The 26,812-nt window shown below is 40.5% G+C and overlaps 1 protein-coding gene across 1 annotated transcript; it reads right to left on the reverse strand.

Moving 5' to 3' along the window:
• Positions 1 to 827: 827 nt before the first annotated feature.
• On the reverse strand, positions 828 to 22,984 carry elk4 (ETS transcription factor ELK4). The gene is made up of 6 exons (XM_026169022.2): positions 22,770 to 22,984; positions 9,918 to 10,132; positions 4,983 to 5,756; positions 2,785 to 3,027; positions 1,156 to 1,275; positions 828 to 1,075 (listed from the first exon to the last, which is right to left on the reverse strand). The coding sequence occupies exons 2-6, from the start codon at positions 10,122 to 10,124 to the stop codon at positions 977 to 979; spliced, it is 1,443 nt and encodes a 480-aa protein (XP_026024807.2). The 5' UTR covers positions 10,125 to 10,132; positions 22,770 to 22,984; the 3' UTR covers positions 828 to 976.
• Positions 22,985 to 26,812: the final 3,828 nt, after the last annotated feature.

Genomic DNA, 26,812 nt, shown 5'->3' on the forward strand with positions numbered 1-26,812 from the left:
CGGCTTCTGCTGGAGTGGCAGTAGAGTGGCTGCTATGCTATTTTCTCTCGGCTTTTCTCTTACATGGTTTGTTTGAGACACTTATGGTAAGAGCCGTTAACATGATGCCTGAATTACAAATGAAGGATTTGTCGTTGCTTGGAGAAAGAGTTATGGCTTCGCTTTCTTTCATTCCCACGTGAAAGCTTTACCAACCGGAGGCAGACCAGCTCATGCTGGATTTCAGACCTATTCTACTAGAGACGCACAATTCACTAGAGCTGATACACCGAGGCAAGGTTCATGGTTCAGCTTGGATTATGACCACATGTTACGATAAGACAGAGCAGCTGAGGCTAGGCTTAACATTTAAATTTGTGTTGAGACCTGGCTGAAAGATAGAGGAGCTGCAGGTAAACATGCAGGTTGAAATAAATCCTTTAAACTAGAGGAAAAGTTAAGGACTGAGCACAAAACCAAACAGAATCACTGTGAGCAGGCCCGGTGTCGTGTTTGGCAAGAACACTTTAGCACGAGAAAAGAAGGTCTGAGTCTATAAAAGGAAAGATTCAGCTGCTCCGTGTGTCCAGGTATGAAGACTGCAGCTGCTGAGGGTTCAGTCCACGTGCACATCTGCTTCCATAAAAAAGGGGTTTCAAAAAACAACTTTCTTTCAACTTTTGTGACACAAGGAGCCCCAAAAAAGCCAGACTCTGTTTAAGTGTGTTGATATTATTAAGATAATAGTGAAGATGAAAATAAACGAGCACAGCAAAGCAGTCACACAGCAGGCCTGCCGACACTTCTCCACACACCTGAGCGTAGTGTGAATCCTGTGGCAGAGAACTTCAAAGCACCAGAGTGATGTGAAATAAACACTCAGCTCATCGTCCTGGATGTGGGTGGAGAAGGTGGAGTAGGAGCGGGAGAAGAGTAGGTGTCTGGCTTTCTGGGTCCAAATGTGTTGGTACTGAGGGGAGAAGGAGACGGGCTACTCCTATGTTTTCTGAGGGTCCGGTGAAATGGGGCCAGGTGTGTTGGTCCCGTCCATGCTGTGCACTGGGATCTGGAACTGGGGGGTGACGACTGACGGAAACTGAAAGAGATTATCAAGGGGTGAGTTAGATGCACCGATAGATACAGAAAGACTGACTGAGAGCAGAGAGCGGCACTGACTTGGAACAGGTGGCCTCCCTGGCGTCGCGTGGCTGGGCTGAGTGGAGCGACCGGACTGAGCGTGCTCCAGAAGTGGATGTTGGAGAGAAGCGGGCTTGGAGTCAGCAGAAGCGTTGGAGTCTAAGGAGGACAAAACAAGGCCCACACTTAAACTAGACTGAGATTAATGTGCATAAATGATAAAGATGTTTTTATAGCAGATTTTTTAAAATAAATAAATACACATTGGGTGTCAGTTTGGCTCAGTGAGAGAGCAGCGACCTGCTGCATGTCTTCCCTCTCCATCTTCACTGTTTCACTATCCAAATATGCAAAAACACAGAGTCATGACTTTCTAGTCATTGTGCTGCACAGAGGTGTCACGTTGCATTTTTGGAGTTTATTTCTAGTCTAACTGTTAGGATCACGATGCTTTTGTTCGACTCCAGTGTTGCCCATTAGCAGCAGCAGCATGTATTTCTCGGAGGAACCCTGAGAATGCAATTACAACGCACTAATAGACCTTATCAAGGTCCGGGAAGTAGGATGCTTAGGATGCTGCAGGATACCCAAGGGGATCATAGAGAATCTGCACATCCACAGCTACTTGAATGAATAAATATGCATGTGATATATGATCTGATATGGCACGGAGAGAGAATCACAAACCAAAGGAACAACTACCACCGAGTTAGTGCCAAAGCACTTTCACTTGGTTTTCTTTTTTGTTTATTGTCTGGCAGTTTTTGCAATCAGAATTGTGATCTGAATCCTTTGTGGTGCCAAACACACTTTGCTTTTGCAAGAACAGCTCTAGAGAATCTCTACAGGCTCGTCTTGCTCACATGACTCTTTTAACATTACTCATTTCTATTTGTGTTATTTCAGTTATTACACTATATGTGGCATATAATGACGATGTCTAAGGCAGGACACACACTGACACATTCAAAGACAATACACAGAATAATAAATACCAAGTGACCAAATTGAGACAAACAAGTCCCAGGCTGTGTGACGTAGGAGACTTTTTCCCCAGTGGCAAAACTTCTTTACCCAACAACACAGACATTATGTTAGACATCAGAAAAAAGAACAATAGTTTCCTGAAAACATAAAGAGACATTCAAACAGAAGCAAACTGCTTTTACATGACACCTTGGAAATTACTCTTTCATTGTTATTAAAAGTGATCGAGACCTCTCACACATTGCTTTAGTTGAAAAGATCCCCATTCAGTCTAAAAATATCTGGATAGGATTTTGATCTAGTTTTATAGAAAGACAGGAAATAACAGGATGGATCACCATGCATTAAAAATAAACTACAGCTAAAACCTCTGATGCCACCAGTGCAGCTCTGACTCCATCACAGGCTGCGAACAGAGAAAACATGAACTCAGTCTGAGCTGGATCTCATGATCAGACCTGGCTGGCCTGCTGGGGGACAAATAGTGAATCAACAACACAATTACATCTAACAGACTGTGACATTTTATACAGCAGCGCACGCAGGCATGTGATCTGTAAATAGCATGACCAGGAAGACTCAAACACACAACAAAGCAAGGGAGCATCAGTTAATCCTGAAGCACTGCTGCCCCCTGCTGGACATGATCACTACCTGTTTGAGCCGTTTCTGTGAACTCACCTGAAGCATTGCTGGTGTGAGCGAGGCAGTAGGCAGTGAGGGGCTGCAGAGATTCATGGGGGAGAAGTCAGAGGCAGTGACGAGCAGAGCTGGTGGGCTGAGGTGCAGGATTTTGGGGGGCTTGCGTGCCTTTCCTGAGCTCTGGGTGCTGACTGTGGTGCTGCTGCTCACTGAGGAGGAACTGGTTTCAGTGTCCAACATGCTGGTCTCATCTCCAGACAGGACAACGCTGCTCTCCATCTGCTGCTCAAAGACAGGTTCTCTGTTTTTTCTCTGACATATTCAAACTACAACACAACCCCGCCAAAGAGAACTAGAACAGGAGTCCATAGTGACTTTAGTGGGCATGCTCATTCCATTTAACTTTATTTATAAAATATCTAGTTTAAATTGGTGTTTATTGTTTTCAATTAGTTCTACTTTTCATTATATGGAGGGGTATTTGTCAGGTGTACCACGTCAAAAAGATATATTCTAACAGACAAGTCAAAGTTTTAGCTGAGTTCTACTTAACTATAATAACCTTGGTAAAGGTGCATCGAGTGTAGCGCTGAGAGGAGATTAAAGTCAGACTTTGACAGGACTGTAAAATTTATGGAGTAATCCAGTCAGTTGTTTTATCACCAGTATTTAAGGCATCACAAAAAAGCAGCTGCAGAATTCTAAAATACACTTTGACGTTCTTTTTATTACTATCAATATAAAAACACACATAATAAACTAAATCAAATATCCTGTATTATTAAAAAAGTTCTACCATTTTTAAAGAAAATGAACTGCTTGACAACTCAAAATATGTATGATATCCAGTACTGTGTAAAACTCCAGACTTTGTGTGGTTTTCTGTAATCTTGAACAAGAGTTCTCCAGACTTTCTGAAGGCCTGTCAAAGATTTTTCTGCAGACATTGGCTGCCTTTTCCCCAAGTCCTTTTTTTGGTTTTGTTTCTTTAGTCGCTTAACACTGACCTATGAATCATTCAAGCAAAAAAGAAAGGCACATAAATAAACAGTGTTGTATATACATGTAACAGAAAACTTGGCAATCCTATTTCTTTTTGCACTTTTTGCAAGGTGACTCAGAAAGAGCTATTAGCTGCAAACTTGGCATATCAAAAAGAAGGGGCAAAAAAATTACTTATAGCAGATGAACAGTATCTAAAGGTCATGTTCTGGGAAGGAAAGGCTGGCAAAACTGCCAACAGTGAGCATCCAAAGTCTGTTAAACACAGCAGAGGTCGTGTCCCTCTGTAGCATGTACATGGTTTGGTTATGAAAAGTCTGCCATGGACCAGAAAACTGTACTATGCAAATTATACAGGAAACCGGTTCCCACCTCAGACTGAAACCCGGCAAACCTCTACCACCTATGCAAGAATCACGTGAAAGAGTATGGAGACAGTTTATGGATGAGAAGTAAAAAAGAGCCGTCAGGTGCTCAAAATAAACCTTAGACTCAAACGTTAGAACAGGCTTTTCCCCGCAGCACGCCGTGTAATAAATACAAAGAAAACGGCGGCCGTTACAACTATAATAATAATAATAGATTGGATTTATATAGCGCTTTTCAAGGCACCCAAAACTATGTCTAAAAATGTATCGTTTCATGCATCAGTTAAAACACTCGACTCCAGCTACATGACGCGCAGCTGAGAACACTTCACGCAGGTCGAGCTGCCCGAGATTCACAGAATTTACAGAAAATGTTACATTTCTGTGATTTATAGCGTTGTCGGGACGATATATCGGGATATGAGATTTTGGTCATATCGCACAGCCCTACTATCAGTCAGTGACCCACCCAGAGCCAGCACTGAAGCAGCGTGGGAACATTTTAACAGAAACAGAACAAAATGTAGTCAACATCCAAACAATGGCTTTCAATGTCCTTCAAGAAGTCTGGAGAACTTTTCCTAAAGACTACTTAAAGTACCGCTGACGAATAAAGGTGGTCATACCAAATATGGAGTTTCAAGCTCTTTAAAATTGTACAATCTCATGTGTACTGTATTTCCACATCTGTTTGCACATGTTTCAATAAATCGTTGCACCTCCAAGAAAAATTTTAATAATTTCAGTTTTAATTATAACTAAAATTGAGGCATGATTCAAGGCTCTTGCACAGTACTGTACTATGATGATGTGTGATTGTTCCACTGAGCAGAGTGACTGTCTCTCTGCGTTTGAATGTATACTTGCCTTCTCCTGTGCCTGAGAATTTGTGGGCTCCGGTGCCTGAGCGTCTGTGGGCTGAGAAGATCCAGACTCAATGTCGCTGTCAATCACCAGCTCCTGGGAAGAGTCTGGCACTAGATTGGGCGAGGGGCTGGTTGAGGTCAGATCTGGGAGGCTGAACGTTGGTTCTGATGGGCGGATGTTATCGAATGAGTAAATGGTCTGTGGTGGCAGGGAGGAGTGTGTGCTGATGTCTTCAGCCCTGCGGGGAGGAGTTTGAAGAGAATCCAAGGGGCTGGGCATGAGGCCGGGCTCTATAGCAACCTGAGGAGGCAGTGCTGGTGCTGGTTTTTGAGGGGTGTTTCCGAACTTGATGACCGAGGGCAAAGCAGTGGGTTGCTGCGTTTGAGCCAGCGTCTCCTGGCCCTGTGAAGCGGCAGTGACAGCCCTCTTCTCAGCCATCTTCTCTGCTGGATTCTCTATTTTGATGGACTTGAAGAGCTGCCGCCCATTTTGCAGCGAGTTGAGCGTGAAGGACGTGTACATGCCAGAGTGAATGTAGTCATTGCGGTTCGACTGCTTGGTGCTGGAGGCCAGAGATGCTGCGCTAACTCCCACCCTGGCTCTGTCGCCAGACTCGGCCTCCTGCACAATGTCGTCTGCCCTCTTCGATAGTGGAGTGGTACCCCCTGCGCCCGCATCCACGCCCTCTGCTCGAGCGACGTCTCCTTTGAGGATGTCAGGATAGGACACGAAGCGATAGACAAACTTCTGACCGTTCACCTTCTTTATGATGTTCTACAAAACAGAAACACAGCGTGATAATTATGCACGCACACAGCTAGTGCAGTGTGAGACTGTGGTAGTATGTTTCTAAGAAAAAATATAGAGTCAAACCACAGAAAGGCTTTGTGCGTGGGACAGATCCGTCTTTCCTGTCTGTACGAATCTACTAACCACGAATGCTGCAGCCAAACATACCAGACCAGCCCTGCCCTGCACGCCCACAGGGTCAGCCTGAGACTCAGCCAAACCACGAGCAGAGTGGGAGACAGACAGCTCTCTCCTTCTCTTCAACATGTCACAGAGCAGTAGGTTTGAAAGGCCCCTCCCCACACTCAAAAATGCATTTGACTCTTATTGTAGACAACCAAGTGTGGTACTTAAAGAGGAAGTGGGAATGATTCGGTGACATTACTACTGCTTTGAAGCCAATCATGGTGCCACATGTGTCACAGATTACTACTGAAAACTGTTTTTCTATACGTCTGTATATACTCTGGAATGGTTGCTCTTTGATGCAGCTGCCTGGAAGAAACGACCTCCGAGTCTCCAGCTGCTGCTTCAAAACACACAACAGCTGCACACCTGATTTCACACACATCAGAATGTGATCAAACTTACAGTACACGTTTTGGAATGTGAGTCTTTATGTAGTTAACATTCTGCCTCCCGGACAACATGCCGGGGAGCATTTTTAAATATTCAAATTTAAAATTCCCTTCTGCTTCATCTGACCTCAGGGGCTTTTTGAAATTCGAGAAATAGGACAAGAATAGAACAAGTGATTCATCATAGATTAACTGTGCTAATGTCATATACTCCAGCATTATCTTATTTTGAAAACAATCATCAGTATCTAGAAAACAAGGCCAGGAGACTGTGCTGCACATTTAGTGGGAAAACTATTGCTGATCTCTACTAGAGAAATCAGAGATGATCTGAACCTATATGGCCCTCAGCCCAAGGTGCCATCTCTGAAGCTGAATGACACTACCATGAGTAAACTGCAGGTCCTCTAAAGGTCACTTGAACCTGGCTGCAAAAGCAAAGTGATCACCACAGACTCCCAGTTTAAAAGCCTTAACTTGACATCGTGAAAAAGCATATTTACATTCCAGTTTAAAAATGGTTTTCCAACTAATGGCTATTTTACTCCTTCACAACAAATGCATGGTAGCTGAGGGGTTTTTGTTTTTACTTCTCCTGTTTGGATTTTACTGAGGTTTACAGTAAGGAGCATGTCAGCTTGGATTGACAGATGCGGTTATGGTTAGGCCTTAGCTCTGCTAATTGGAGTCAAAGAACTCGATCGCTTGACCACATTTGAGGGTTTGAGTATGTTAATGGCCTAATTTGATAAATAACATCCCGCTGGGAGACAAAACCCATTCAATAAGTCTGTGCTTCAATTTCAGTGAAATTCAGTCATTTTATTAGTCGGTTACTTACCGCTGTAGTTCTCTGCATTGTACAGTTTATAAATATGGTCAGCTTTGGCTCCAAAGTGCACGTTTCAAAATGAGGAGTCCAAAAACCATAGAGGGTATATAAATCTTTTCAGACTAAGGAAAAAAAATTGAGAAATTGTCACAACTGTGTGCTTTTGGCTCTTTACCCTCTGCCTCCGTTACCTTTGAAAGCTAAGTCTGTTTCACTAGTCACTCTTTGTGTTACTTAAGTGGTGTTACCAGTAGAGCTGGGCGATATAAGATTTTTTCATATCACGATATGTTTTTTTCATTTCAGGCGATAACGATATCTATCACGATATAAGCCAAATAACTATATTTGTAAGATTTAAATGTGCCGTTGCTCACAAGTAAAATGTGAAATAATCAGCAGCTTGTTTTTATTTAAATATTTATTTCCCATAATAAGTTCAACAGGGTAGATGTACTTAAGGAACATGAGACTTTTTCAGATAGATAAAGGCAAATATTGCAAACTACACAAAAGGCAGCCGCTAAAGCGTTTAAGTTTCAAAATAGAACAAACGAAACAGACTAAATTGTCAATTCCACTTAGAAACAAAATATTAATTCTAAAAATAAATCTTAGTTTGTTTTACAGAAGAATAGACAAAACTGACTAACTTTTGTCAATATCAAATAAACTGAGAACTAAAAGGAAATTCTCAATCTCTCCTTGTTGTATAGCTGAGCTTTTCAAACAGTTTTAACAGTTACTTTAGTCTGACAAAAGCCGAATGACGAATTAGCGCTTCCAGTCAGAGACTGAGGCGACGTCCACACGTACACGGGTATTTTTGAAAACGGAGATTTTCCATTTTCGTTTTAAAAAATAATCCCGTCCACACATAAAGGCAGAAATGAAGGAAAACGCTGCTATGAACATGCCAAAGCAGCAGGTGGCGCTAGATTCCTAACCGTGCAGAAATGTTGGCCAATCAGAAGTCTAGAAGCCTCGGTGGGAAAAAGTAAACAAAGCTGGGGCATAGAAGCAGAACCGAGTCGTATGTGTGGAGGGACAGTAACTGTGTATATGTAAGCATTTAAACACTGCATAGAGTAGAATTAACAGTATTGTAGAAATTCATTTCACCGAAACAATAACGTGGCGCACAGTGTGACGTCAAAAAATGCGCACACCTTTGACGCTGCGTTTTCTCCGTTTTTCTAGTCCACACGTAAATGCAAAAACTGAGTTTTCAAAAATCTTCGTTTTCAGTGACCAAAAACGCCGTTTACGTGTGGACAAAAGGTGCAAACGCATAGAAAAATCTGCGTTTTCAAAAATACCCGGGTACGTGTGGACGTAGCGCATGCACCAGTTCATTGTATTTCCAGACTTGCTTTCGGCACAATTTACAGTGCACGCTACTCTGTTTTTAGTCAGACTTGAAATAGCCGAAATACCTTCACACTACGGAACTTCTATGGCTCTTCCGTTCGACAATCTCTCCGGCGTTGGAACCATCATCTGTTTTCTCTTCGGTCACGCTCGGTTGATTTTTCTAGTCGGCACACTCATTTCCTCCATTACCCGGGCGGTACGGTGGCTGGCTGCTTCCCAAACAAATACACATGTGCGACTTGGCACTTGTGCTGTACGTAACAAGTCACGTGACGTGACGCTGCGGCTGTGATTGGTTCAGCTCTGCGCTACGTAATTTGGATTGGCTGTTCTTTTTTTTTTTTTTTTTTTTTTTTAAGAGGACAAGAGCGGCGAGGTCTATCGCGATAGTTTAATTTTTCTATCGAGAAAAAGTTATATCGCGATACATATCGTTATCGTTCTATCGCCCAGCTCTAGTTACCAGTAACAGACCAGTCTCAGATTCAGATTATTACAGTTGCAATCACTGCAACTTTCTTGGCTGATTCTGATTTGTTGTAACTGCATCCCGCCGATACAGATCTTCTTTTTATACCCGATTTTCTTTCTAAAACCTATAATAAAATAAAAAACAACTTTTCTTCAATAAAAAGTTTTATTTTCACAATAACAGAAATGATTCAACTTTACAGTTTTCACAAGTTCTCACTTAAACAACTGAAAATAAACTGCTCTCCTGCTGTAAGAGGTACAAACTCTGAAAACAAGTGACCTGACATATTTTAGCTTACAACACAGAAGCAGGTGCAACAGTTTCGTACAGCAAAACAAATGGCAGTAACTCGTATCACGTTGCAGTATGTTTATAAACTCCTTCGATAAAGAGACTTTTACGCTACTCTCTTTTTCACCTGTCTCTATAATTCTCCTCATAACCACTTTGATCCTTTGCCTGTACTTAGCCTGCTAGCTTGTGACTGGCTATGAGTAGCTTTAGCCCTTTTGCCTCTGCTAGCTTCTTTAAAATAGCCATGTTCAGCTGGGTGAGGGGGATTTTTAAAACACCCAAATAATAATAAAACAAAACAAAACAAAAGAACAACTTTTCAAGGCAGTTAAGGCTCACAGCAGCTGGTAGCCCACCAACCACACAGTACCCACCCTATCAGCCACAGGAAAAAACATATCCTGACATCATCTGGCCTACATGAACACCAGCCTGCAATTGGTTGAATGTTTAAGAATACTGAAGAACAATGAATGGTTTATGTTCAGTCTTAATGAACTGAAAGTGTAATAACTGTTACTTGAAGAACAAAAAAACCCTGAGCTTTCAGCTGCGATGTATCTCACCTGATAGAAGACTATAGACGTGCTTACCTTGTCATAGTAGTATCTGAGTGCCCTGCTCAGTTTGTCATAGTTCATATTGGGCTTGTTCTTGCGGGCTCCCCACAGCCGGGCCACCTCCTCAGCCTGCAGCAGTTTGAACTCCCCTTCGTCATTGGTCCAGCAGATGAGCTGCTCATTGTTGGAATCCAACAGAAGCTGAAGCAGGAACTGCCACAGGGTGACGGAGTTGTCCATGTCTGTCACTGAAAAAAAAAACAAGGCAGGGACAAATAAATAAATAAAAAAATGTTTATTTAATACTGCTTTGGGTCAGTATTAAATCAAATACTGAGATCCCACAGACATGTGGCCCCAATTTATATTATATTACATCTTATAACTAAAGATTTACAGCTTTTACAGGACCAGGTGGAATATCTGCTACAAGCACTGTTCACCTGTGTGGTTCTGCCATTGTATTACTGTAGGGTCTACCTTACAATATAAAGCACCTTGAGGCGACTGTAGTTGTGCTTTGGCGCTGTATAACTAAAATTGAACTGAATTGCTAGATAATAATGCAGCCACACACTCTGCTGAATAAACGGAAGACTTGTTTCTTTACCAGCTGGACTGAGTCAAAAATCTTCGATGGAAATTTCTAATACGCAGAGAACACAGTCACTTTGGTTCGTCTTCATATCTTGGTGAGCAGGAGCATTCTGAACGACTGCGGTTGTTTACGACCATGACACACTCATACTAAATGGAAAATCACTTGCTGAAGGGGCCCAGGATATGCACAGGTGTGTCATCTGCAGAGGTGTTTATGTATATATTGTATATGAGTTAATAGACCTCTCTGCATTGAATCATATCTGTTATTAACCTCTGTCTCTCTTCCACAGCATGTCTTTTGTCCTGTCTTCCTTCTCTCACCCCAGGACTCTTTAAAAGAACTTTTATGGGTTTGTTTTTTTATAAAGATGATCAAACTTCATGCCTTTCACTGTTTCTCTGTGTGTGATTTAAAAAAAGTGTCTGATATGTTGTTGCACTGCACCGTGTTGTGAATTGAATTGACAGCAGCTAAGCTTCGATCACTGACCAGAGAGGAAGAACTTGGTGCAGACCAGCGTTTGTTATTTTTAATGTACCATGCCTTTAATGTAGTGTTCAACATTGCGGGACTATGAAGCACTTGTGACATCCACAAGCAGCAACCCCCGACTAGGTAGCAGGCAGCTATTTCTACCCTGCTGCTAATGGCCCACGCTTTGCTAGACAGGGCTGTTTCCAAATTTTACAAAAGGCAATTACGACAAGCAAAACAATTTTCCGTATTATAAACTACAATAGAAACGGTCACTAACACAAATACTGGATTTACATTAAACAATTTAATAAAAAACTAAAAATAAAAAAAAAATACCTAAAAGGATCTAAAATTCCATTCTTGGTCTTTCCCAGAAACTTGAGACTGTTTTCCATTCTCTGGGGATACAGTCGCCTGAACACCCTCAAAAAGTACAAAGAATAAAAACGGGTGAGTCCTAAGTATAATAAGTATAAGTGATAAGTGACTGCCTCCACTTCACACTAAAATTAGCACCCTTATTCATAACAGATTCAACACACATTTACCCACACAGTAATCAATTACATTTGATTTCATGTGGCTAAAATTGTCTCTTTATCTAACAGACTCATTCTGCCATACACTAAACAGCTGCTCGAGTGTCTGGAAGGCAAAGACAGAATCACACACACAAATCATGTAAATGTATAATAAGTAACAAGTTCTTCCAGGCGCATTTACACTTTGAAACTAAATACCAGTTATTCTGAACCAAAAATAACACACCTCGTTATCACAGGCACAACAGTAGTTACACTATAACAGAACAGTATGTCAAAGGTCACATTTAATTGGCACTGCTTTAAAGTGATGGATCCAAGTCAAAGGTGACTCGTTTTTGTTAGAAGTTAGAAGGCTGTTTTCTTGCCTCCTCTGCTCACATTTCTAGTGGGAGTGATTAAGACACGAGGGGAGGAGCTGAGGATGAGAATCATTGATGTGCAATTCTGGATAACTGTGACAGAACTCTGACAAAGATTGCTATAAGAATATTTACAGCTTGGTTAATTAATGCACATCTTTTCAAATGCTAGAAGATGCAATCACCACTCAAGAGTATGTTGAGAGAGGGCCGACAAAACCAAAATAAATGGTCACTAGGGATGGGTATCGTTTAGGTTTTATCCGATACCGGTGCCAAATCGGTACTTTTGAAACGGTGCCGGTGCTCAAACGGTGCTCAAACCGGTGCTTAAAGAATGGAGAACACAAAATTGGTCCAAAAACCTCTCATGTTCAGCTGTTTTTTTTGTAAAAAGATAACAATGTTAGCCTTTTCTGCAGCTATAGAGCATATATGGTATCACTCTTGGCTGGAAGCAGTGCTTAAACAATGGAAAAAACACAAACTTTGTCCTAAACCTCTCATGTTTAGCCGTTTCCCTCTTTTTCTTTGGTCATTTTAGCCTTTTTGGCCAGGGTGAAGGGAGTATCTGCCATCAAACAAGAAGACAGCCGCATGTAGCTATGATGATGTTTGCTAGTTCACCTTACCTGCATTAATGTAATAACATGGTTAGCCTACTCAACGTAAATTAGCTACTCACGCAGAGAAGAACGGCTGCTGCTGCATCATCATCCTCATCATTTCTGCTACACTGGCAGGGCTAGGGGCCAGGACTCTCCTCTTCGTGTTTTTGGGGGATGTTGCATAACAGGCAACCCACCCGCAGTAGATGTGCTCGGTGTGAGGTCTCGCAGCAAGCTATCAAATACGGCGCATTTCTCGGCTTTAAAAAGAAAACGCTATGCGTCGCCAGGTGTTTCATCAGATTTGAGGTGTTACCTCCTTTGACAGTATCACAGTATCAGCTTAAAGCACTTGTTGCAGGCTGCTGAGTTTGCATATTTTGCTGTGAAGTACAGCCAGACTTTTAACCGCTTCGCCTTGGGCATTTTTAATCTGTAGCTCTGCTCTAACAGAACGTACGTACCTGGCCCCGCCTACTATCCTCGGAAACGTAAAATGATTGGCTAGAAGTGTATCACAGCTCAGGAAAAAAAAGCACTGTAATAAAGCACCGAAATGTGCGCTGCTTTTCGGTCTGGTTACTACCGTTTATGTCAGAACCGGTGCCATCATGGCACCGGACACCGGTACCCATCCCTAATGGTCACTGTTGGCTAGTTGAGCTAAGACTTGGAGCAAGTGGATTTTTTCTTAAAATGAAACAGAAGGAATGAGAAAAGATCTGGCACCCTTTCATTTTTGACCATTTTGACCAGTGTCCATTTATGAGGCAACAGTGATAGTTCTCTTTTTGTCTCATTTTCTTCTTACTGTCGTTATTTTTCATTGATTCCCTGTTTTGTTTTTTAATTGTGTATCTTTTTTTAAAGCTAAAAGACAAAGATGTTTGAGCATTTAAACAGCCAGAACAACTCAAGCTGCCAACTCATGCACTAAATTATATGTAGGAAAACATTCCACCTTAACAGTTGCCAGCTGCCTTGGAACAACAGTGAATTTGATCATTATTTTGTTACCAGAACATACATGGACTGTCTGATAAAGACGGTGAGTCAGAGGCCCTGGCACAGTCAAATGACTTTAAGAACTGTCTACTCAGTTACATCTAAGTGTTATATGTAGAACTGCCATCATAGGAACGGTGGTTACATCACTTCACAAATCAGCCACAAATAACTGCACTCCGGTTTTTAAGTAGACAGCAATTTTAAAGAAGGGTAAAGTCTGAGGTGGTCACCATCAGAAGTGTGCATCCCCCAAATAACACAATAACTGTAGCAATGACAGTGGTAGCAGCATTAATACGACTGCCACCCGTAAAAGTGTAACCATGCAGCCTTAACGATTTGACTCTGTCCAATCCTTACTGGCTGTGTGATGAAGCGATCAGTTTCACTATAGCCTCATACCGTGGCGTACAGTACTGTTCAAAAGCCTCAAGCCAGCTCTCATTTCTTTAGATTTGGCCTCCAAAAAGCCAGTAATCTTGAGCAATAGTTCTCCAGGATTTCTGAATGTCTTTCAAATTTTTACTTCACTCACTTGTTTTCAGTCCAGTCCTTCTACCTGACCATTTTCAGAGGAATGGGTTAGGATTTATTATTATGACTTATGAATCATTCAAGTACAAAAGGCACCTAACTCAAAGGATGAACCAGCGTAAGAGAATTTAGCAAAGAACCAATATATAATTCTATCTTCAGACACACAGAATTTGCCATCACTGACAAACACAAAATAGTACTGTTGCACCAATTAGTAAAAGTGTTATTAGCCAAAAACTGATAACTTATATGATCTTTTGGTGTGTAGCGTGTCCTTTTTAAGAAGACATGCTTAAGGAAGAGAAACGGGGAGAAAAGAATGAAGTATGCCAAATGACACAGGAACTGGACTGAAAAGCAGCTGGACCTTTGAAGTGATGGATTCAAATCTTAGGTTTAAATCATCACCAAATACCCAGAGGTCATGAGACAGGTACAACAGTGTGTGTTTCCAGGCATCTGTACAACATGGTGGAGCCTCTGTCATGGTTTGGAACTGCATTTGGGGATCTTGTCAAAGATGAAGGAATAATGAACACAGAAAAGAGCAATCTGATTTTGTCATACCAAATATTGACTTTCAAGCTCAGTAGAATTGCACAAACTCCATTTTTGCCACATTTACATATTAGATATATGCAGGCCTGCTGAGGCCCATGTGTTTCTGACTGTCTTTGAGTCATGGTGGGAAAAAACACCAAGTGAATATGCTTATTATGCTAATTTAGCAGAAAAGAGTCCTGTTATTTGCAGATAAATCGCGGTTTCAACAACACTGCAAACAACTGAGTAACAATCAAAAGGCTGACTTTTGATAACACTTTGGTTTCCTGTATTGTTTTGTAATTTTCAGATCATGTCCTCGGTGTGATTTTCTTTCATACTTGTGATTGACTTTACTGATATGACAGTGCGCTCTGATTCCAGCCCACAAACACAGGCGGCACACCCACACAGGTGTCCTCACTATAACTAATTAGGACTATGTAGGAGTGTACAGAATGTTGTTGACTGCCATCTCTCTCCACATTGCAACTCACATATTTGTAAGCACCAACTTTTATTTTCTTTTTGTTCCATGCTTTGTGGTCTTGAAATCAAGAGCACAGGCAACTGGTACATCTTACTTCAAACCAGCCAAGACAGCCTAACTATAGTTCTTCCTGCTTGTTACCTCAGCTGGGTGCATCTCTCAAGGGTCACCTAATTATATGGTTTCAAAAAGAAAAATGAGAACTTCCTTTTCTCAGCAGGGAAAAGGCTTCTATGGAATTAGAAAAAAAATCAGCTGAGTTCATGTTGTGAGTGACACTGCTGCAAGTCCTATAGTGAAGACAGGAGAGGAACAAATGTATACTGAGTGAGCGGATACTACACATAACCCTAAAAGTACACAAGAGTATAGCTGCCCTTTGTCTCCGGTGCTCCTTATCCTGCCAACTCTCTGGACTCGTGCAGTTTTTGGACATAAAAAAAAAAAGAGTGGACAATCTCTTTCTATTTGGCTGGGGGCAGGTGACCGTTTCATTATAACAACATCCTACTTTTCATGTAACCTTTTTTCAACCTGTTTAGAATTATGAAAACAATAACCTGGAATCTCTGGTCCTTTCTCACACTTTAATGCTATGACAACAATTTTCGTGCAGTTGCTGTGCTGTGGAAAGCAACAGTCTAAAGCTAAATGCTTTCAATTTTTTCACTGCATATTAAGAGCAAAAGACCGTGCAAGTGTAGAGTAAATGTAGCTAAACAAATCTGAAATGGAGGGCGGAAAATGTATGTGATAAGCAAGCAAGCTGCTCTACAACTTGTATCTAATTGTAGCAAGAGTCGTTAACAACAGAGCTGCACAACTAAGACCATCAGGCACATTAAATGTGGCCCTCCTGCTCCAAAACGTAGCCAATCTCCATAGACACCCATGTTAGAATGCACGGTTTTACAGCACATTTGCAGCCTGGGTCAGGCTAATCGCAGCATTTATCAAAGATAGGGCAATAGAATGATGAGCTTCCTTGTAACATGTTCAGTATATTTTGGTTTTCTGGTATTAGTTTACTGTTAAAAGAAAGGTTCAACAGTAATTTGCGATTGTCTGGTGACAAGCAAGGGGAATGGACAACTGTTTCCAATAGAATAAAAAAAAATAGAATTATTAAATGCCTGCAGCCTTATCAATTATTTTAATCACCACTGGAATGCGTGCGACAGTTTCTCATTCCAAAACAATGACATCAAATTTAAGGCAGTGGAGCAACAAGCAAAAGCGCCTAATAGGGCTGGGCGATATGACCCAAAATTCATATCTCGATATTTTTTAGCTGGATGGCGATATAAGCTATATATCTCGATATATTTTTTTAAAGCCATAAAGTAAGAACAAAAAGAGAGTTCTTAGTCAAAGCTGTGTCCCAGATGTCACACAGGCACTTTTATTAACATAGAGCAGATGTACATAAAATTTACTCAAAAATAAATTATGAGCATTTATTAAATAATAATGCTCCATAAATAAAAGAAAACAATGTTGTTTTTGTGCATAACAAAAAGCTCACAATTGTGCAGTCAAAATGTAAACTAAAAGACGAGCACTATAACAAAGACAGATTTCACAGCTGCTCTGTTCCCAACTTGTACTGCGTGACTGACAGCCTGGAGTTTGAAATCCGCTTCGCAACCACGTCTCTTAACAGGTGCCATTTATGGTCCTTATACACAGTAGGGTAATATTACGTTGAAGCACAGTACGTATCACTCCGCGAGGCTCAGCCGTAATGCTCCGACAATCCATCAAGCGGTGCAGCTCCGTAGCTTACCAAAGTCGTACTAAAACATTTTTGACAGATTGCTGAGCGCCGTGTTCCACATAAAATCGGTTCGCGGCCATCAAGCACAACCAGAATTCATACATAAGGCGCGCTGTCAACTTTTGAGAAAATGAAAGGATTTTAGTCCGTGCAGCACCTCTGGGCTGCATGGCGTTAGCGTGGTTAGCTCGTTAGCGTGGTTAGCTAGCTAACACGTTGACGCCGTCCAGCCCCACGCACGGGGCGATGCGCAGTAACTCGTTAACGGAGATTTGCCGTGTCCATCTTGTCTCTTCCTGCAGGTGAAGCAATGGGGGAGGAAGGGGAGTTGTGTTCAGTGAAGGAGAGGTGAGGCCGAGTAACGTTGCGTAAAGACGAAAGTGGACGAAAGAGAGGCAAACTTGCGGCTCCACGAGTATAATTATAACGTAACATAGACTATATCGATATAAAAGATATTGTCACATCTTATATCTCGTATAAAAATATATCGATATTTTTTAAAAACTCGATATATCGCCCAGCTCTAGCGCCTAACCCTAACAGGATCTTTTGCTTGTTGGTTTCCAACAGTAAGCTGGTATTAATCATGTAGTACTAATTATGGGTGGGCAATATACTGAATATACTTCATGCATATTTGCAAGTTTTTCCACGTACAATGGTTAAAATGGCTTTATTGTAATCATCACGTATAAATTGGAAATATTAAGCTGTCTGCAGTGTATCAGCTTTGGGGTTTTTTCTACCACATGCTGTGAATGCATCATTAATTCCCCCTCCGAACCAGGACATTTTCTACCTAGCACACTACGCTGAGCATGCGTGCTTATATACTACCAGATAGGGAAAAATATGGAGACTTCGGGAGTTTCAGACATGCGAGGGAATACTCGCTGTCGTTCGGATTTCATACGGAGTATGCCAAACAAAATGCAATCATTTGCAAAGCTTTCCATAAAACTATTGCTGCAAAAGGTAGCAGTACCACGAATTTATTCCACCAGCTGAAAAGTCATCCACTGCAAAATGAAGACTGTTTTAAACTCGGCATGTCAACGTCTCCCTACACGCCAAAGAAAATGTTAAATAAATCAGCTGTGATACTTGTGACTGTTCTTGGTCAGGTGTTTTTATAGTCACTCACTGTATAGATCTGTAATTTGAGGTCATCACATTTTTTATTTTACAATTTTTATATAAGCAAAAAGAACACCTTTTTAATTTCAATTGTTTTATTTTGTCTCCTGAATTCTATGGCACTATGTAGTTAAAAACAACATTAGTATACGGTGTATCATGATATAGCCAAAACATGTTGTGATTAGATTTTCCTCATATCGCCCAGCCCTAGTACTAATGGTATCAGTCTACAGCTCTATGCTGACTGTATGCCAGCGTTAATTTAATTATTTCATTCACAGAACACAATTGCTTTACTTTTCACAATTTACTCACCCTTCTTTGAAAATTAAGTCAATGCTAACCAGCTACCTATGCACTGGTTGGTTAGGTTGCTATTGTGGTGGTCATCAACGTCTTTCAGTTGTCTTGAGTTCTTGAGTTTTCTCAAGACTGAATGCAATGCATGCGCTCTGTGAATGCAATGAATCAAATGCACAAACAGCACATAAATACAACATCTTTGTCTCCATCCATACTGGCTGTATTTTCCAAAAGGCACTGGATCGACTAGCTAAGCTGCAATGTTTTGGTTTTGACTGGGTTCCATTTTTGTACAGTTCATTGTCCAAATACTGTGCCACACACACTCTCCTACTGGCTTTAATGGTAGTATATCATAGAATTCCCAGCATTTTGAGTCAAGCCCCATCATTCAGCACCAGCACAGGTCCATATATGTGAGGAACTGAGAACCCTGTGCTTAACTTATTTCCAACAGCAATGCTGCCAAAACAACATTATAAATGTGAGTAAAGTTTCTTCTTAGCTGATACACTGATGGTACATAGCTGACACTTTTTCCGAACTCTATAAAGGCCAGTTTCGAGCCAGGGAAAACCCTGCTACCGAGAACTTGTGATGAGAGACTAGAGAGACTTAATCATTGTTGAATAGGAATAATTTTTAATACTTTGCTTAGAAGGTTTGTGTTTTGTTGACTAATATATCAATGCACACTGATATAAATGGAAGAAGGGCTGTTCTTTAAAAAAATTTTTAAAACAACAAAAAAAACTTATCTATTGACCATTTTCCCTCATTAGGACTAGGGCTGCCACAATTAGTAGACTAGTCACGATTACGTCGACTTTCAAGATCGTCGATGACTAATTTAATAGGCGACGAGTTGTTTAAAGCCTTTTAAGATCTTGAAAGACGCAGGAATAAGCAGTAGGATTTAAGAGTGCAATAACTGACTGAAACAGAAGATGGCAGCACGGAATGTACAAGGAGTCCAGCTGCCGTTAAACCCCAAAGAAGAAGAAGCAGTGCCTGGTATTGTAGCTGTATCCACATTTCGGTGGCCGCATTTGTAGGCCAATTACATTACAGCGACACGGCGAAGCCTGTCCAAATTTGAAGACTCCCTCAAACACGGCCGAAAAATGAGTCCTTCATTTCCCCAGATGTGAAGGATGGGTCGGGTGTATCCTTCGTGGCCCAACCTATCCCAGGATTCATAGTGCGGCCCAGCCAATTCCTGTTTCCAACAATGGCGGCAGCTACTTTTAATTAGAGCTGGGCGATAGAACGATAACGATATGTATCGCGATATAACTTTTACTCGATAGAGAAATTAAGCTATCGCGATAGACCTCGCCGCTCTTGTCCTCTTTAAAAAAAAAAAAAAAAAAAAAAAAGGTCAGCCGATCCAAATTCAGTAGCGCAGAGCCGAACCAATCACAGCCGCAGCGTCACGTCGCGTGACTTGTTACGTACAGCACAAGTGCCAAGCCGCACGTGTGTTTGTTTGGGAAGCAGCCAGCGGGTAATGGAGCCAGCGCGTAATGGAGGAAATGAGTGTGCCGACTAGAAAAATCAACCGAGCGTGACCGAAGAGAAAACAGATGATGGTTCCAATGCCGGAGAGATTGTCGAACGGAAGAGCCATAGAAGTTCCGTAGTGTGAAGGTATTTCGGCTATTTCAAGTCTGACAAAAAACAGAGTAGCGTGCACTGTAAATTGTGCCGAAAGCAAGTCTGGAAATACAATAAACTGGTGCATGCGTCACACTGTGCGCCACGTTATTGTTTCGGTGAAATGAATTTCTACAATACTGTTACTGTTAATTCTACTCTCTGCAGTGTTTAAATGCTTACATATACACACAGTTACTGTCCCTCCACACATACGACTCGGTTCTGCTTCTATGCCCCAGCTTTGTTTACTTTTTCCCACTGAGGCTTCTAGACTTCTGATTGGCCAACATTTCTGCACGGTTAGGAATCTAGCGCCACCTGCTGCTTTGGCATGTTCATAGCAGCGTTTTCTTTCATTTCTCCCTTTATGTGTGGACGGGATTATTTTTTAAAACGAAAACGGAAAATCTCCGTTTTCAAAAACACCCGTGTACGTGTGGACGTCGCCTCAGTCTCTGACTGGAAGCGCTAATTCGTCATTCGGCTTTTGTCAGACTAAAGTAACTGTTAAAACTGTTTGAAAAGCTCAGCTATACAACAAGGAGAGATTGAGAATTTCCTTTTAGTTCTCAGTTTATTTGATATTGACAAAAGTTAGTCAGTTTTGTCTGTTCTTCTGTAAAACAAACTAAGATTTATTTTTAGAATTAATATTTTGTTTCTAAGTGGAATTGACAATTTAGTCTGTTTCATTTGTTCTATTTTGAAACTTAAACGCTTTAGCGGCTGCCTTTTGTGTAGTTTGCAATATTTGCCTTTATCTATCTGAAAAAGTCTCATGTTCCTTAAGTACATCTACCCTGTTGAACTTATTATGGGAAATAAATATTTAAATAAAAACAAGCTGCTGATTATTTCACATTTTACTTGTGAGCAACGGCACATTTAAATCTTACAAATATAGTTATTTGGCTTATATCGTGATAGATATCGTTATCGCCTGAAATGAAAAAAACATATCGTGATATGAAAAAATCTCATATCGCCCAGCTCTAGTTTTAATATTACTCTTATTACTATTTCTGGGTCACAAAATAAACTTTTAGCATATTTTCAGGCGAGAATGTAGCTGTGTAAACTTCAAATATCTGCTTGGTTTATCAAGACATCACATATTTGCAAAAGTGCTCCGACGTTTTTGGAGACGTCTGTTACCCACCAGCTCAATAGCTCGTTTTTCAGTTCAAGGCTCACTAGAGCGGCCAGAACATCGCGGACTTTTGCTACTCATATATATATATATATAAGTCACTTAGATAACTTAAAAATGTTGTTGTTTGGCTTTTTTCAGTATTTTATTTGTTCCTCGGAAAATCGGTTTGGCTGAGATTAAAGTTATAGTTTTTACACAGCTGAATAAATGTCAAAAAGAACTGATTAAACAGAAGTGTGAGATGGTCGAGAATTTACTCCAGTGTCCTGTTATATTTTAGATAGCAAGGAGCTGAGTTTATTAAACTCCACTGAGACAATCTGCAAATTTCATCAAAAGTTTAATAAACTATCATCTTGTCTTTACTTTTAGTTAGGACATACCTTAAACACATCAAGCTGTAAGCTAATGATAGTTATATAAGAGCAGACACATGCTGGTGCAATAAGCCGTACGTTTTACATGATCTGATTAGTCGACTAATCGCAAAAATAATCGGTGACTAGTCAACAATCAAAATAATCGTTTGTGGCAGCCCTAATTAGGACATTAGTACATAGAATCGAATGTGTGTATGTGAGAAAGATTTTTTTACGCATTTATCAAATGAAAGTAATAAAAGCATTGATAAAAGCCACCCAACATCACCCCCGTCTATATTTTGGAGTGCTGTGTTCAGATGATATATATATATATATATATATATATATATATATATATATATATATATATATATATATATATATATATATATATATATGCGCATGATAGCTTTATTTAAAAAGTCTAATGGATCATGCTTGGAGCCCAGTCTCAGTAATCTACAAGTGATGTAGTTTTGGAAAAGGTCGTGGCTGCCTTATTTTGTAAGAAGCTCGTTTTTTCCTCATGCTTACTCTTCAGTTTTAATAACATCTCCTATTGCAGGTTTTATGTACCTGTAAGTCACAGCTCCACTCCTCTTGCGCACAACAACTTATTACTGAGGTGATCGCTGCTGCTGCTGTGTGTTGCTGGCTTTTTCATCTGCGATTCTTGTTATTTTGTCCAAGTAACAGGTTCAATATGACTTATGCTCTCGTCAGTATCTGTCAACATGTGTGCATATAAGCTTCTTATGGGCCAGGGAATAATAAATCTGTCCTGACTCATCGAAACCTGCTGGGATGGAGACACCCAAACCCACACACTCACACAATCTGTCCCAAACTGTCGTGTTAAACCGGTGATATCAGGGCAAAAATAGGACAGTGTCAAAACTGGTGCCAGGGAAGAAGATTACCACTGAATGTTATGCAACTCCTGACATTAGCTGCAAATGTTATCTATGCAGATAACGTCAGCTAGGTCAAATCAGTCAAATGAGGTGTGTTATTCGTGTGGTGCGAACGCTAGGACCAGAGTTGCTGGTTTTCTCCCCTGTCACAGCAAAGCACCCACACAGTTCAAAATAAAAGACCACTTGTTGATAGGTAACGTTTGCTAGTTTCGTCACCGTCAACACAGGCTGGACGTCTTTTCCCCCTCGAGACTTGCAAGTCTCGAGCTATAGCTTCGAAGCTACGTTTAGCGCGAGCGCAAACATCCGCGTACACCAACAAATCAAAGCAGTCTGTTATTTTGCTAACTCTAAGTTAGCACTTAGCTAACCTGGCGTTAGCTTTGCCTGCTAACATTACCTCGCTCGCGGAGCCCGCTGAATTTCCGAGTCGTCGAGCCGCATCGAAATATTCCCCAAACATTTCCGGAGGGCTTTCTATGCGACCATAGCTCAGGAAACAAGTTTCAAACAGAACGTCAAGCAAATGCCTGAACATCAAACACATTAAACTGTATTTGGCTCCCACTGACGAGATATCCTCTGAACAGGAAATAATGTCGCGTTCAACGTTCCTCGTACACTTCCAGTTCAGTGAATTATCCGCCTTCAACTGCTTCAGTGTGCTGGCGGCACTAGATTTTTTTTTTATTGGTAAAACCTGAACATCAAACGCATTCGAGTTACGAAACTAGTGTAAGAATAGTCGCTTTTCTTGCTGGATATGCGTTTAATGTTAGCAGTGTTATTATTAAATCGGCTTAAAAGTTATACCGTGCAATCTTCAGTGTTTGCACCTGCTTTTGGTTGCAAAAAATCCTGCTCTACCAAAAGCACGTTAATGCGTCATTAAACTCACGCTGAGCTCACTTCCTTTGTCGTTATTTGTTTATTGCAGGTGTGTCAAAGTCATTGTAGTTAATTTATATATTCTGTAGCTAAACAACAATAGTACTTTACTTGTGATTTAAACAACTTCAGCAGTGGAAATGACACGTTTCTACTCACAGTTCGCAGTACTACTGGTATCCCCACAGCAGAAATCGCAAGGCAATTACATGAAAAAAGGGATTGTGTCCACTCAGTTTTTACACATACTTGTAGCCTTCACCAGCTCGTTTTGACCGTTGGTGTCACGTTATTGTTTTACCTAAAAGTTCCAAATAGCAGTGGGCTTCTTCTGTGTAGTATTGCTCTTACAGATAATAACATAAGTCCAAATCAAATTTGATAAGAAATGAAAACAAAAGTCTCGTAACATTGAGTCTGTAATACAGACTTTTTTCACACAGCGCCATGTAGGTTTGGATTTTTTCCTCTTAATAAACAGCTTCATGTAGAAGTGTTATCTTGTCTTATCTTTGTCTAATATTTACATTTGTTTGGTGATCTGAAACATTTATGTGTGACAGACATACAAAAAAAAAAAAGAAATCAGAAATCCAGACAGGAGCAAACACTTTTTCATATCACTGTATATTCCCTAGTTTCTTATGGAATTGTACTGCTTTACATTGTAGTTCCTTTAGCTAATGCACTGCCAAGTAATTAAATCTAATAGCAAAAAAAAGTGAGAATGTGGAAGCAGAGTCATACTGTTCACAACTGCAGACTTAACCCCTACGCAGTGTTCCCCTTATTACCTGCAGGGTACCAAAGTGGGTTTTTTCACTCTCTCTCTTACATACTTTCTGTTTAATACTTGGTCATTTGTTTGTTTTGTGCTACTACAAAATAAATAATCCCATTTGGGGACATTTAAGCTATTTGAGGCTCTAATCTTAATTTCAAGCTATTTTACAAAGATATAAGTTAAGGACTTTTCACTAAAATCTATATAAAAATATTATTTATTTCACAAGCTGAGAATAACTTCAAAGATTTAAAAACCCTGTGCCACTGGAATAATCTGCTTGAGTCTGTCACAACTGTAATTGCATTCAAATTCAAAATGAAAACTCTCAGAATAGTTACAATGTGTCTCTGATTTATGTTTGTGGGACTGTTTTAAAAAAACAAATAAATTCTTATTTGTGGAGTGGGTACTTTATCATCTGTTTAACACATATTGCGTAATAAAGTGTACCATTTAAATGGTCTCTTTATTCAAATGGAATTTCAATTAAAGACTACAATATAAGAGAGAGCGAGTACTTGGCAACAGTGGGGAGGAAGAACTTTACAGTGACATCCAGACACTGGTGTTGGGAAATTTTAATGGCCTATATTCCGTGGTCTATGAAATCTTCAGAGAGAGAGAGAGAGAGAGTGTGTGTCGTTATATATACAGAGATGCAAACAGGAACCAGGACAACAGCAGAAGGAGGGAGGCCCTAGATGGGGTGCCCAATGCCAAAGAGTCCCAGAGGACCAGAGGCAACGGGAAGTCGACCCCGCTAGAGGCTGTTCACCCTGGTACGAGGGGGCAAATACTTTTTCGCAGCACTGCATGTATTTGACACATGGACTGGCTATTCACAGTCCATGTGTGCGGGCCTTCAACTGAGCCACATGCATATGATGTTAGGCAACAGAAAGAATGCTGATCAGCTGAAAAGTGGACATGAGCAGCAAAGGAAGTGACAGCAGAATTTACCAAGAAGAGGAAGTTGAAAAATAGATTATATAATAGAAAAGATTAAAAAAAAGAAGCACAAAACGTTGCTGCTGTGGGCAGTTTTTCCTGTTTTTAACACTCAAATAAATATCCATGGCAGTCTGAACATAAGTCCTGCTGATCTACTCCAGCCATCTCTTTAAGAGTGGTCTGAAAAAGAGAAATTATCCATTGAGGTCAGAAGAGAATGGCTTATTTTCAGCCGACAGGAAGTGAAATAAATCCTCATTACAACCAAGATATGCAAAACATCTCTGAACCCACGACATCTGCAATCTTGAAGAAGATAGGCCACAGTGAAGAACACCAGGCCACTGTCACTCCTGTCAGCTAAGATCTAGAAACTGAGACAGTAATTCATACGAACTCTCAATCAACATTAAATTGCAGCCAGGGCTAAAGAATCTTGATTTTGGCAGACACAACATAAAGTACTCAATTCATCCAGCCTTGTATCAACAATTCAGGCAGCTGGTGGTGTAATGATGTGCAGGATATTTTCATGACACACTCTGGGCCTCTTAGTACCAACTGAGCATCATTTAAGTACCACAGCCTACCTGAGTATTGTTGCTGGCCATCCATTTATGACCACAGTGTATCAATCTTTTGGTGGCTGCAGGGTGGATGCAGACATCATGTCACAAACCTTAGATTATCTTAAACTGGTTTCTTGAACATAACACTGAATTTAATGTACTCAAATAGCCCTTTGGGATGTGAGGACATGTGAGAATCACACATGTGAGCAATAGCACACGTGTGATTATTATGCACCAAAATCTCTGAGGAAAACTTTCAACCTCTTATTGAAACTGTGCCATGAAGAACTAAGCCAATTATAGGTATAAGCAGATCCAGCCCAGTTCTAGCAAGGTGTACCAAAAAAAGAGTTGATTGAGTCAAAATATTACAATTGAAATATATTTTGTGTGTATACAAATTATACAAAAAGCAATTTGTAAAAAAGAACCATGTTAAACGTCATTTTGGATTTTCCATCAACACAGAACATCATTAGCAACAAAAAACAATCTAACCTCCACGTCCAGAAGCTGCATGTTGTCAGATTAACCACCAAGTGGCAGCGTATGCTAACAGTCACAGTAGCATCAGTGAGCCCTGTGCAGATTCTAGTCTTGTTATTGTGGACATTCATCTGTTATTATCTGATGTTGTCAGAAAGCAAACATACTGCTAAATGTAGCCTAACTGCATTTAAAAAAGCTGAGAAAAAACAGGTTAGGTTATGTATTATTTAAAAAAAATAAATTAATAACAATTTAAAAAACAAAACAGCATTATGTTACTACACGAAAAAAAAGTCTGAGCTGTTGTATACACCTCAGGCTGGAGAGTGAGAGTACAGAATCAGACCCGACTGGCACATTTAGCTAAAACAAATACCAGCATTATTCAGATATAAATGCAAAGCAGTCGAAGACCAGAGGGTGATTATTTATAGAGTGGTGGAGCTGGATTGACTTGGCGGATGAGTGACTCATTCGCAGTTGAAGTAGAAATCTGCTCTATATGAATTGCCCTAATTAATATCTTGTGTAGGATTTCAATAACCTCATATTTCTGGATGCCAGAAAAAGGCTTGTCTGTCAGTGAGAGTCTAAGGGCTTTGAAGGCATGACAAAATCAGTTGTAATGAGTTTTGTGTTTTATTTTTGGTCCCTGTCACATTAGTCAGTGTGAACATCTAGATTTCAGGAGTAAGACTGCTGAATTCCACAGAAGCCTTACATTCTTTTAACATTTGGCACTGAAGCAAACCCAGC

This window comes from Astatotilapia calliptera, chromosome 5 (assembly GCF_964374335.1).
Source record: "Astatotilapia calliptera chromosome 5, fAstCal68.1, whole genome shotgun sequence".
NCBI classification, from domain to species: Eukaryota; Metazoa; Chordata; class Actinopteri; order Cichliformes; family Cichlidae; genus Astatotilapia; species Astatotilapia calliptera.

Bases quoted from the DNA above. Each gene is read 5' to 3' on its own strand.
- elk4 (XM_026169022.2), bottom strand. From the start codon at position 10,124: ATGGACAACTCCGTCACCCTGTGGCAGTTCCTGCTTCAGCTTCTGTTG. The intron at 3,028-4,982 runs GCAAGTATACAT...GTCTTTGAGCAG, and splicing joins ATTCTCAGGCACAGGAGAAG to CAGATGGAGAGCAGCGTTGT. The intron at 1,076-1,155 runs GTCAGTGCCGCT...AATCTCTTTCAG, and splicing joins AGGGAGGCCACCTGTTCCAA to TTTCCGTCAGTCGTCACCCC.